General features: G+C 35.9%; 1 protein-coding gene across 5 annotated transcripts in view; it reads right to left on the bottom strand.

Moving 5' to 3' along the window:
- ALG12 (homolog of asparagine-linked glycosylation 12) overlaps positions 1 to 13457 on the bottom strand; it is an 84492-nt gene that overhangs the window by 34363 nt on the left and 36672 nt on the right. For all 5 annotated transcript variants that reach the window (XR_016427215.1, XM_089984854.1, XM_089984855.1 and 2 more), the window contains exons 8-9: positions 6080 to 6138; positions 1213 to 1284 (exon numbers count right to left, since the gene is read on the bottom strand). Coding sequence is in view for 4 of the 5 variants with exons in the window: in XM_089984854.1 (XP_089840980.1) it covers positions 1213 to 1284; positions 6080 to 6138 (131 nt within the window). In the remaining variant the exon portion in view is untranslated. The remainder of the gene's footprint in view (positions 1 to 1212; positions 1285 to 6079; positions 6139 to 13457) is intronic.

The following is a 13457-nucleotide window of genomic DNA, read 5'->3' as shown; positions in this document are numbered from 1 at the left end:
TATTACATATGAAATGACTAAAATGCCCCTATAAGACATTTACCTATTATGATACTAAGAACACTATATATGTATATATGTATGTATATATATAGTAACTAGAATATGAGAACTAGAAATATGGGCATTTCCAACACTTTTGTTGCAAATCGAACCATGTGGATGTGTTTGGCATGGTGAATTTGCTAGGAATCAACCATTGGATCACGTATTTTTTATAAAAAAATGTGATTTTTGAATGCTTGAATATTTATGAAGATCATGAGCCATTGATTTTAAAACCTTAAAAAAATTACTTTTATGCATTAAAATTGGATGATTCAAGAGCGGGTTCTTATAAATCCAAGCAAGTAGATCACATCCATATGGTTAGATTCAAGAGAAAAGAACAAAAAATTTATGAAAATAGCGGTTCACACATTAGTTCTCATATTCTAGTGATTCTATATATATATATATATATATATATATATATATATATATATATATATATATATATATATATATATATATATATATATATGTGTGTGTGTGTCCATCTAGTAGAGATCATAACTTTTCACATTCCTTTGAATTCTTTTGTCAATTAACACTATAGGTATGACCTACATCCATTGTTTAGAAAAAGATGAGATTTTGATCATGTGATTGTGACATGAACATAAGTTTTTTAAAAACTTTAAAATTCAATGGTTCATAACATACCAAAGTTTTTCTGACTAAAAAAATCATGTTCTTACATACAAAAAAGATGACTCAATGTGCAATATGGGGCAAGCAGGGGAAATGGGTTCAGATTGAGCAAACGCAGATGGCACCCATGATTTTCAACAAGGGTGCAGGAGCACCTGGTCCACCCTAAGCAGACACACACATATACATGTATACAGAATTACATATACAAGCATATAAATACAAATAAGTATATATATATATATATATATATATATATAAACACGGAGAGAAAGAGAGAGAGTCCATACATATATGCACTTCTTTGGATGCCTAACAAACATAAGAAAAAAAAGAACTTGAAGAAAGCCTTGAAATCCATCCAATGGGATTAATCATCTAACAGGCAAAAGCATCTCAAGGAAACAATGAAACAAGGCTATAGGAAAGGCACAGGAATTTTCCTTGCTATGTTTTTACATTAAATGCACGTGATAAGACAATAATTAAGAATTGCAAGGAAGTGTTCATGCTTCATACCAAAAGAAACTCCAACCCGATGGGACCTAAAAGTAGCAATATATCACATCTAAATATCACTGTTGCACAGACCTGTTATGAAAAAAGTAGAACAAAAATAGAGCAAAGTACATCAGATAAATACAGGAGAAATAATCATAACAGTTACAGGTATTGTCCATTTATTCTCAAGAGGACATGCATTACAGTTACGGTTATTGTCCATTTATTTTCAAAATACATGCATTATTAGAATAATAAATTAGCTCAAAGGCCTTAAACTAAAAAAATTCAACCACAAAAAAGAAGCAAACAGAATAAAATAATAGATAATACAAATTCTTGAATTTACTTCTTACATCCTCAACCACTGAAAATATGGTTTTAATAAGAGGGCTGAAAGCTCCTAAAACATTAATAGCATGATTGCTGGAAAATCCTATCAAAAACCTTGATATCATGGCCCACCAACTTTTCTTTTACAGCATCATGAACCATTAGACAAAGACCAAAAACTTGGCTGCTATGACCTTTCTCCACCAAACCTCTGCCCTGGCTAGCTTCTGCCACATCTTGTCAAGTAGAGACTTATGGAAAGCACAAGAAGCATATAATGTCAAGAATGCCATTTGGGTTGAGGATTTTACTGTCAATAGAAGGAACACATTCTGCTCGTTAAGGACCATTCACACTAGCTGCATATCATTTTGTTCATCTTTTTTGGATATTATAAAGGGATCACTAGACCAGCAAACAGCTGAGAACATGCTCGGCGAGAGTGGTCTGTTGTCCCTAAGATTCACCTATGTAGTAATGTGATTCAATGTTGTAAGTATCGTACTGTATTGTACGATACGATACAAAACAATACCTATTGTTACTATGGGCAAAAATGAGTGTATCGTATGTATTGTACGATATAGACCTGTATCGAACAATACAAACTTGTATCATGTCGTATCGTACGATACACCTTCGGCGAACTTTAAAAAGAGCTGAAACTTGTTTTTTATTTTTGGGGTTTTAAAGACCTCTTAAGGGCCAAATTCCTCATTTGTATAGAGGCCATTAGATGGGTATCCACAACCCTAAGAGTCGTGAGAGAGATTTGATAGCCGTATTTGTGCGCAAGGGAGAGCGGTTTTGTAGTTTGCTCAAGAGTGCATTTTCACTATTTTCACCGAAAGAAGTGGCTAAAGGTAAAAAATATCTATTATAAGAAATTACAAAACTATCTTCCAAAATATTTTTGCCTCGGAGGCTCACGCCCCAGAACCCTCCACCTTACAAGTACTAGGGCAATGTCCCCTACAACCCCTGCCAACTTACTGCAAAGTTGGATCCACAAAAATTAATGATTTATATCAAGGTACAAATCAGGCTTCACACTCCTCCAATAAAGATGGCATCATATGATTCAGCGTGGCAATGAGGCACTCGAATAATTAGAGAAAATCTAGTGCTACTATTTTTATAATATTTTTGTTTATATAATATGAAAATATGAGTCTTGTGACGTGTTCTTAATTGTAAGATATTTAATGTTTTGTATTGTTCTTGTGAGATAGTTGATGTTTGATGGTCTTATGCAGCTCATAGAGATATAAATGCTTCATATGTATTTTTATGGTTGTATTTTGTGCAATTCATCATTATTTCGTGTTACGATTTTTTTTAGATTTTTTGTTAATTTTTTTAATTTTCTTGAATTTTTAAAATTTTGAATATTATGATTTTTTACGATATGATATAATACGTATCTTATTTTGGTCCTGATTGATACGGGTAACGATACAATACCTTCAACCTTCATGTGATTTACTATAATGAAATGGTACCCAACAACAACTACGCCTTCATCCCAAAACAATTGGGGTCGGCGATATGAACCAACAAAGAAAATCATTATGGGTCTTCCACATGAATCATTTTCCTCCATTCATTTCTATCCAATGCCATGTCCTCGGTGAGGTTCAAAGCATTCATATCCTTTCTTATCACCTCCATCCATGTCTTCCTAGGCCTACCCCGACCTCTTTTAACTAATATATTTTCCCATTTTTCCATCCTTCTAACTGGAGCATCATTAGGCCTTCGTCGAATATGTCCAAACCACCGTAAACGATTCTCTCTCATCTTATTTTCAATGGGTGCAACGCCTACCTTCTTACGTATCTCCTCGTTCCGAATCTTATCTTTTATTGTATTTCCACACATCCATCTCAGCATACGCATCTCAGCTACACTCATTTTTTGAATATGATGTCTCTTGGCAGCCCAACATTCCGTACTATATAGTAAAGAGGGCCTAATAGTCGTCCTATAAAACTTTCCCTTCAACCGCAATGGCATTCTACGATCGCACGACACTCCAGTAGCACTCTTCCATTTCATCCACCCATCCTTTATCCTATGATTTACATCTCCATCAATTTCTCCATACTTTTGAATGATAGATCCCAAATATTTGAAAGAATCATCCACCGGTATTTCGTGCTCACCAAGCTTCACTACACTCCCATCACTACTTCGTTGCTTACTAAATCGACATTCCATGTATTCTGTCTTACTCTTACTCAACTTAAAACCTCTTGCTTCCAATGTCTGTCTCCATAATTCTAACTTAGCATTAACCCCAGCTCTAGACTCATCAATCAAAACAATATCATCAGCAAACAACATACACCACGACACATTTTCTTGAATTGATCTCGTAAGCTCATCCATCACTATAGCAAATAGGAAAGGGCTTAAAGCAGATCCTTGATGTAACCCAACCGTTATAGGAAAATTGGTTGTCACCCCTCCACAAGTGCAGACATTAGTTACTACTCCTTCATACATATCTTTAATTATACTAATATACAAGAGAGCAATAAATCACAAAGCCTATAAGGCCCAAGCACAAATGCCACACAAAGGCAAAACACACTCACAAAATTGTGTGCATTTAATAGGAACATGCATACAAAAGAAACTCTGATAATAACTTAATAAGTTATTCATGCATCTTTATATTGTTCTGCATTAGTTCATGCATTCATGCATATTCTGGTTCGCATGATACTTGTGATAAATGCTTGAATGATAAATTGATTATGAAATTGTTGTTATATTCCTCTGAAATTTATGCATGAATTTGGTTTAAGGTCCTTCCTTTCTGTTTGTATTTTTAGAGAAATTCGTATAAAGAATACTAGTTCTTACCCTGTATTTCAAAAATGCTTTTCAAGATCGGGAGCTCAGTGATGGGGTGATTTGCTACATGGAGCCTACGAGTTTAGCTTGACATGTTCTGAGTTCTTGACAGAGTGGCTTTATGATACAGACTATTTATTTATTTTTGCTATTATGATATTTATTCTATTGAGTAATAAAGTTGTTGATTTCCTTCATTAATTCAATGCACTATCTCTTGTGGTTTGGTAATTATTAAATCGGTGAAACCTCGAATGCTTGAATTTGATTTCTGCAATTGTTTAAAAAAAATCTACTTTTCATGAGGATAAGTTGAGGTCGTTACATATTCACCCTTAGGAGAAACAAAAAGTGATCTCCTTCAATGATTTTGATAGAGAATAGTTGCTCCATTTCTCTTGAAGTTTCTTTAACCCTTCAAAACAAAACACATCAATGGCATATTGATCTTATACCGATATACCTGACACTGACCAGTACCTTTAAAAGTGTGGAAGCATGTGTGGTCATGTAAAATAGGCGTGTCCATCAGTTTCTACACAAATCAACTGTGCAAATTTAGTGCATGAACTAAGATATAACTTAATTTGCTATCATATTTTTCCGTGTTAAAATTTTGTGGCACCTGGTACTAAAGTTGAAAATAATCTTTGTTTGGATTTTTAGAGGAATTCGTACAAAGGACTTTGGTTTTTACCCATTTTCAAAAATTGTTTTACAGGTCCGGGTGCTCAATGATAGGTTGACTTGCTAAATGGAAATTGTGAGCCTTGTGTAACTAGTTCTGGGTTTCCTGACAAATTGACTCGTTATGTCATAGGCGATTTTACTGTTTCAGCTTATTTGACATTTATTTATTGATTAATACAGTTTGATTTATTCTTCGTTGATTCAATGCACAATCTGTTTGGGACTTGGTATATTAAATTTGTGAGACCCTGGATCCTTGGGTTTGTTTCCGCAATTGTTTTAAAAAAAAAATCATTATTTTTACGAGGATTAGTTGGGGTCGTTACATATGGAACCCGCATCTTCTTCTAAAATAAAGCACAAGTGCTGAACTATATTGCATTATTGCCATTCCAAAGTGTTCTACATTATCCATGGAGTGCAAGCCTAGTTAAGGGGTGAGTGTGAAAGATAGTAAGGAGTTTCGAATACATTAGTAATAAATATAAAACTAAAGTTCACAGATATATTAAGTTAAGAAGAGATCACTATAGAACAAGTGGACTCAAATTGAATAACTTACAAGTTAAGAAGAGATCACTATAGAACAAGTGGACTCAAATTGAATAACTTACAAGAGGATTTTTTTATCGTACACCTGAACCTTACATAGGGAAATGCTTGGACTCGCAGTAATCTAAGATATGCACCAAGGAGTAACAACTTTCTTTAAGGTCATATTCATATGAAAAGAAATGGAAAATACTAAGTTTTTTTTTTATGAAAGAAAACACCAGGTTAGTATTATGCTTTATCTCAGTTCCCACAGAAAAACATAAATGAAGAAATCTAAAGAGATACACTGTGATGGGCACATGATCTGGACCTGGAGATCATCTTATTCCATCCCAAACAAATAAACGGCATCTGATTCATCTGAATGATCTAGCCAAAATTAGAAGTCCACAAAAATAGAACAGATAATGGCCATAACCAACCACAGGAAAACAACTAAACATACCAGACATCTTAAAGTAGCGGTGAAGTTCCTCTTGAACCAAAAAGCATATGCCAAATTCACTGCAGATACAAGAGTTTCTGCCTAGTTTAAGATACAATCTCAGATAGATAACAAATTCCCACACAGAAGAGGTCCACAAGAAGTTAAAGACAGCAAGTTACCAATGAACTCTGAGCTACCTACATATGATTGAATTGTTCTGTATTGTAGCATTTCTGTATTCCCTTTGTTTTTACATGCTTCTGCTAAAAATGTATATTTAAGACTGTGAATTGACTAATCACATGCATATTTTTATTGATCTTTTCCTCTAGATCCCAAAGAGGATATATTTGAGCTAAAACTTACAAAATGAAACAATTATCAATTCTACAGGATGCAGGCGATTCAATTATTATCAGGCAGGAATAGTTGAACCACATCACATAGTTATTGGAGATGCTTAAAAACATCCCATTTCATCATTCCTTTTTAATTAAAAACTACTAAAATATTCAAGAAAATTTCTGGATTTTTCAAGAACCTAGATGTTTCAAATTTTTATTATTCTAATCTGCTTTAATTTATAAAATCTATTTATATTCTATAAACATATTACTAAACCAACTGCATAGAAAAGGAAAGATTAAGATAAATCTAAACCAAAAATGCCAATGAACATCTATGAGCTGCCTTGATATTCAGGCTACTATGATATAGATAATCCATGGTCATTTATTGTAACATGAATACAGTCGATCTCATATGAACAGCCTTGATATTTAGGCTACCATGATATAGATAATCTATGAGTATTTATGTCAACAGCGTGAATGCAGTAATTTCGTAACTTTCAGAGACACCTTTAATATAAATATTTGTTAAACATTAGCATGACAAACATCATTAGAACAAACTATAATCCAAAATTTAGCCATTACAAGATATCTGCTGAATTTGACAATTAAATTGTGACAATAAATTGTCTCTTGTGACTCTTTGTTCTTGGACTACTCCCTTATCCTAATGACTCATTTGCATTTCTTAGTGTTAAAAAGGAAAAAGGTCCAGCTAATCCTTGTCATATGTGTTATGAGCCGACACAAAAGTTTGGGTCCATTGAGTCCAAGTGTATAAAGCGAATCTTGGTGGAAATTGGGTTTGGGTCTAATTGTGGGTCATGGGTCCAAGAGAGTTGTGTTATGGGTTTAGCACCCTATATATGTGTAATAAACTCTTTCACCCTCATTGAATGAGAATGGTGGCCTTAGGCCTTTGGAGGTAGCCCTGCCTCAAAAGAGCATTCCCTCTCTTCTTGCACTCACCATCTCCTCTCATCCTACATGTGTGCTCCATGCTTGGTTGGGGCCTCCATTGCCTCCCTTGCCGCACACCCACATCACTGCTCCTTCGCTCCCCGCACTGCACTCAGTTCTTGTGCTCACACAGCCCCTACATGTGCACCGATCCCGTGCATGAGCAGCTCCTTCGTGTCCGCACGTAGTCCGACAATACACGCTAGGTGGTACTCCTTGTCAGCTCGTATCATTTGGAATCAGAGCCGTGAATCACTGGGAACCATGACGAGTATAGTCTACCGCGCATTCATAGACACATTCCGAAAGATGGAGTTCTAGTTCCATGCCATGCTTGCAAAGATGAGGCAATTGAGGGTGGACGCAACAATAGAAGAGATCAATGCCATCATCTCTGTGATTGAGACGTTATACACCTTCATTAAGACACTTTGCAGCAATCTGGTTCTCCCAACAGTGAACACGCGCATGGAAGCCATCAATGCAGCTGTTGAGACCCTCCAATGGACGTTTACTGGTGTTCCAGTCTTGGAGCTAGAGGCATCCGTGCAGTTGCTCCAACAAGACTATGAGAGTTTGGTTACAAAATTTTCTTTGCATGAGCAGGAGTTATGCACCACCAAATAGCCTGGTGGCATGCCTAAACCCGACAAGCAGAGCGCCTCAAAGTGCTATCCAATTGTTGCTGCCTGCATTGACAACACTGAATGTTATCCGCGATCCAACGTAGGCAGAAGTTTTATGCAAGGGGGAAAAAAGGGGACGCCCACTGTTAAGAATTGTGTAAAAAGTTGTATTACTAACTGTATGCTGCCCCCTTTTCAATTTAATATTCTTTTGTACAAAATAGCATTATTAGGGGCAGTTTTGTCTTGTAAAACTATCTTTTTTATTTTTCCCTAAAGTGTAGCTTAAGAGAGTCGACTTGTATAAGGAGACTCACCCGTTTTCAAACTAATAAAGATTTCTTCTTTAGAGTGCATCCTCTCTCTTCTCTGCTTCGAATATGGTATCAGAGCCCTATCTACAACCTTGAGAGAGGATTGCTGGTGGTTACGAAGGAAAGAAGACTCCATTCAGCGTCTGTGAACAGTGGCAGCCCTGACATCATCTTCAAGGGTATCGGGTGGTACATCAAGGTCAGTTTTTATGACTTTTGAGATGGGGCTTCACTAGTATATGATTTTAGAACCAAGTCTTGGCTGATTTGAAGGAGTTTTGGATTTTTTGCACAAATTTTAAGATTTTCTGGATTGTAGTGACATTTGAAAATAATTCGAATATCAGATATTTGGAAGCCACCACAATCGCCTTTCGGCAAAAAGTAGAGAGAGGGAGATGCACAGAAAATGGCAGCCACAATGCCATGGGCGTGCCCTAATCCTTTTTATATATGACTTGATATACATTAGGCATAAGCCTTTAAAATACAAACAAATTACAACATGCCATTACACAATGTAAAAACATGATTCTAATATCATACGCACTGGATCCAATCTAGATCCAATCACATCTTATCACCCTCCCTCAAATTGTACTTGGTCTTGTACCATGGACAACTTGTTCTTTAAAAACCAAAATTGATGCTTTGTTAGGCCTTTAGTGAACAAGTCGACAACTTGACTTTCAGTTCAAATGTGATGAGGCTCAATCTCCTTGTCTTCAACCTTCTGTCTAATAAAGTGTTGATCTATCTCAATATGTTTTGTGTGATCATGATGTATTGGGTTATAAGCAATGTTAATAGCAATCTGATTATCACACAACAAAAGAGATTGAGAAACTCCTTCCCTAGATCAGCTAGAAGATGTCTGACCCACGTAGCTTCAATTGTCCCAGCTGCCATAGACCTGTATTCTGTTTCAGTACTGGATCTAGCAACAGCTCTTTGTTTTCTGCTACTCCATGACACCAAATTTCTTTTAATGAATATACAATACCCATAAACAGATTTCCTATCATCTGGATCCTCTGCCCAGTCTGCAGTTATATAAGTGATGATATCATGCCCCTTGTTGTCAGGTCAATTTCTTTGATAAAGAAGGCCATCTCCAATAGTCCCCTTCAAAAATCTTAAAATTCTCTTCACAGCATCAACATGACTAGTTCTTGGTTCGTGCATAAATTGGGATACCTGATTAACAAAATAGACAATGTCTGGTTTGGTGAAGGTAAGATATTGAAGCATCCCAACAATGCTCCGATATCTAGTCAGATCATTATATAAGTCTCCATCATTAGAGCTCAGCCTTTGATGCAAAATACTAGGCGTGTTTAGGGGTTTACAATTTGTCATTCCTGACCTGCTCAAAAGACCAAGAGTGTATTTATGTTGTGTAAGAGTTAAAACATCACCATTTCTATCCACTTCAACCCCAAGAAAATATCTTAAATCACCAAGATCTTTCATCTTCAAATTTTGCATCAACAATTTCTTTATTGTCTATATATGATTGTCTGAATTGCCTGTAAGAATGATGTCATCAACATATATAAGTAATAAGGTAGTAACATTTTTATCCTTGAAAATGAAAAAGGAATGATCAAGAAAACATCTGCGAAAACCATAATTTTGAATTTTGAGAGAAAAACTCTCAAACCAAGAGTGAGAGGCTCGCTTCAATCCATAAAGAGATTTTTTCAGTTTGCACACATAGCCCTTGGGATCTCCTTCAGCATATCCAGGGGGGTTGTTCCATGTAGACTTCTTCCTTCAGGTCTCCATATCTAACTGACTCAACTGCCATCCATAATCAACTGCCAAAGATATAACAATCCGTATTGTTCCTATCTTAACCATGGGACTGAAGGTCTTATGATAATCTTGTCTATATTTCTGTATAAAACCTCATGCCACAAGTCTTGTTTTATATCTCTCAATACATCCATCAGGCTTATATTTAATCTTATAAACCCACTTGCACCCCGAGAACGTTTTTCTCCTTGAGTCTCCATCTCTTCATTCATAGCTTATATCCATTTATGAGAATTAATGGCTTGATAGAAGTTGATTGGTTCATCGTGTTTATCAACTTGTGACATAAACCACTAAAAATCTATGGAAATTTTATCGTAGTTGACCCACCTTTGAATGGGATGACGTATCCTTTCTGATCTTCTTAATGGAGGTTGCCTCATATTCTGCTCTGCATTATCTGAGACGGGATTTCTTTCTCTTCGAATATAAACTTGACCAGAGAATCTCTGAATTTCTTCGGGCCTTTCATTTTCTTAAGTATGCGAAGGTTCGAGAGTCTATCCATTTAGGCTTAATTCTTCACAAACTAGCTCACAAATCCCCCCTTCACTTGCAAACAATTTTGCACTCATCCAGGGATCATAAACTTCAACATTTCGAGGTGAGTTCTGTTCTTGAGACAATGACGTGCTCTCAAAATTTTGTTCATCAAATATAACATTTCTGAAAATCTTGATACATTTAGTTACAGGGTCATAACATCTGTATCATTTATAATCATTTGCATATCCAACAAACCTACAAACCTGCACTTCACGTCTTTATCCTGAAACTTATTTCTCAGAGACTTGTCAACATCAACATAACAAACACAACCAAAGACACGCAAGTCATTATAATCAGGATGTTGCCCAAAAAGAGTAAAATAAGGAGACTTGTCTTCTAGAATTCCCATGGGCAGGCAATTAATCACATGTACTTAGGTAAGAATAATAGGAACATTACTAAGATTAAAGCATGCTCATAGCACTCTCAACAATATGGCGGTGTTTAGTTCTTGAGAGAGACTTTGTGTTTTCTTTTGGGTATTTACCGATTTGTGTGTGGTGTGGTCTCCTATTTTTTATTGTTTCTTGTTGGGCCTACTATTTTGGATCGTTTGTTGGGTCTTGCTGCAGCATTTTGTAGCTTGTCTTTATTGTGGTTGTTGGTTTGTCCAGGGGTTGTATGAGGTATAGAGAAAAAAGGAATTCAGATTGTCCCAGTAAAGCTGGATGGAACAAACTACTCTTATTGGGCTGATTTTATGACAGTCGTAATAGTTGAAAAAGGGCTTGGGGTATTTGAATGGCTCAAAGGTCAAACCCAAGCCTACTTATGCTAATTTTGATGAAGCTATAGAGGAATGGGTAGTGAATAATGCAAGGGTTAAGGCTTGAATACTAGGTTCAGTAGACCAGAGGATAGCTATGAACTTCTCTAAGTTTCATGAAGTCAAAGAAGCTTGGGCTTAACTCAAACAAATCTACAAGCAAGAGAATTGGGCTAAGCAATTAAGGAGAATGTGTTAAGGAAGCAAGTCGATTGAGGAACTTTACTCTGATATACAGAGAATTTGGGATGCTTTAGCACTCATGGAGGGTCAAATAAGATGCGAAAAGTGTACTAAGTGTGAGAGGTGCATTTCATGACAAACATGTTTGAAGCTTCTTGATCAGCAGAAGGAGACAACTAGAGTTATTGAGTTTCTTATGGCACTTCGATCGGAGTTTGATGGAGTGAGAAGTGACACTTCATCACAATCTCTTACCCTCGGTCACCAATGTCTTAACTAAATTGATTGCAGAAGAAACCAAGATAAGGTCTCTTGGAACCTATTCATCCAATGACAATATATTGGTAGTTCCTATGCAGTTGGCTAGCAGATTTGGTGGGAGTGGAAGAGGTGACTTGAGCTCTATTCAGTGTCACTATTGTAAGAACTTTGGCCACGTGAAAAACTCTTGCCCATGTAATATTGTGTGTTTTTCCATGGGTTTTAAATTCTAAAATCGTTAAATTTTGGCTAAGTACTTTATTGAATACGATAAATATCATGAAAAATATCCTCAAATATAGGTGACATCAGTTGGGTCTAAGCATAGCTCAGGGCCCACTGACAAGACTAAAACGAGACAATTAATATTTGTAAAACTTTTCATTTTTAACCTTTAAATGCAAGCAAAATTTGATCGAAATTCAGGTTAATTCAGAAAAAATTTAGAGGCGAAAATCAGGTAAGTATACCATTAGATGTGTCTCGCAATTCTGAGAACGTTGGTAATTTTGTTTTTCTGAAATCGGGTTACGGTTGGCCCAAAAATCGTGTTTTTCAAAAATGACCAGCCTCTATTTTTAGCTTTTTGGATTGAATCTGACTGAATCCGATCTGTTTCATCCAAGTTGATATGGATCTGGACCCAATCCAGGAGCCATATTAACTAGAATCTGTTTTGCTGATTATGCATATTAAATTGTCTTGCTATTACCCATTTGGCGAGCTGTTAGGGGCAGCAACGTTGCACCCCTTGTGCAGCCACATAGTGTTGTTTGCAGCAACTTATTGTGCTCTTTTGGAAGCACACCATGTTGTGGGGAGCATGTTGTTGCTTGCTTTAGCACAACAGTGACCGCATGTTATTGTGCTAGATGATACATAACATGTATATATATGTCCATGGTTTGCACATGAATCAGATTTCATGGTGCACAGCCTTGTACCAAATTGGCAGTATGGCATGTTATGTTTCTCTGAACAATGTAGCTATGTTCGAATTTGAATATATGGACTTTAGGGTGCCATATACATGTGTTAAATATTAACTGTGCATGTTATATATTTAATTATCATGTTGCAAATGTTCATATCATACGCATTGAAACTTCTGAAATTTATTTGGAAGTTTGCATAAATATGCTCATATACATGTTTGGGAGTTTATACATGAATTAAATCATGTTAACGTGTGTTGCAAGCATCTATTCGCATGCGTATGCAAATTGATGTTTATGTGCATTCTTATTGTGTGATTGAATGTGTACTATGAACATGGTTTGAACAGGTGTGTTGCATGTTTAATTTTTGCAAAAAAGATACATAAATCATTGTGAGTTACTTTTGTGGTCATATGTGAACCAGTGTGGGCCGGGAGCATGTATTGCTCCATAATTGTTTTTATACATTGCAAAAAATTGTTTCTGAAATTATTGGCTTTCCAAAATTAATTACACTGTTTAAATGTAGAGGGCCAAGGTGCATTCTTATTGTGTGATTGAATGTGTACTATGAACATGGTTTGAACAGGTGTGTTGCATGTTCACAGAGATTTTGCAAAAAAGATGC

This window comes from Nuphar pumila, chromosome 13 (assembly GCF_984573655.1).
Source record: "Nuphar pumila chromosome 13, dmNupPumi1.hap1.1, whole genome shotgun sequence".
Taxonomy (NCBI): Eukaryota; Viridiplantae; Streptophyta; class Magnoliopsida; order Nymphaeales; family Nymphaeaceae; genus Nuphar; species Nuphar pumila.
This window is presented reverse-complemented; position numbering and strand designations above follow the sequence as displayed.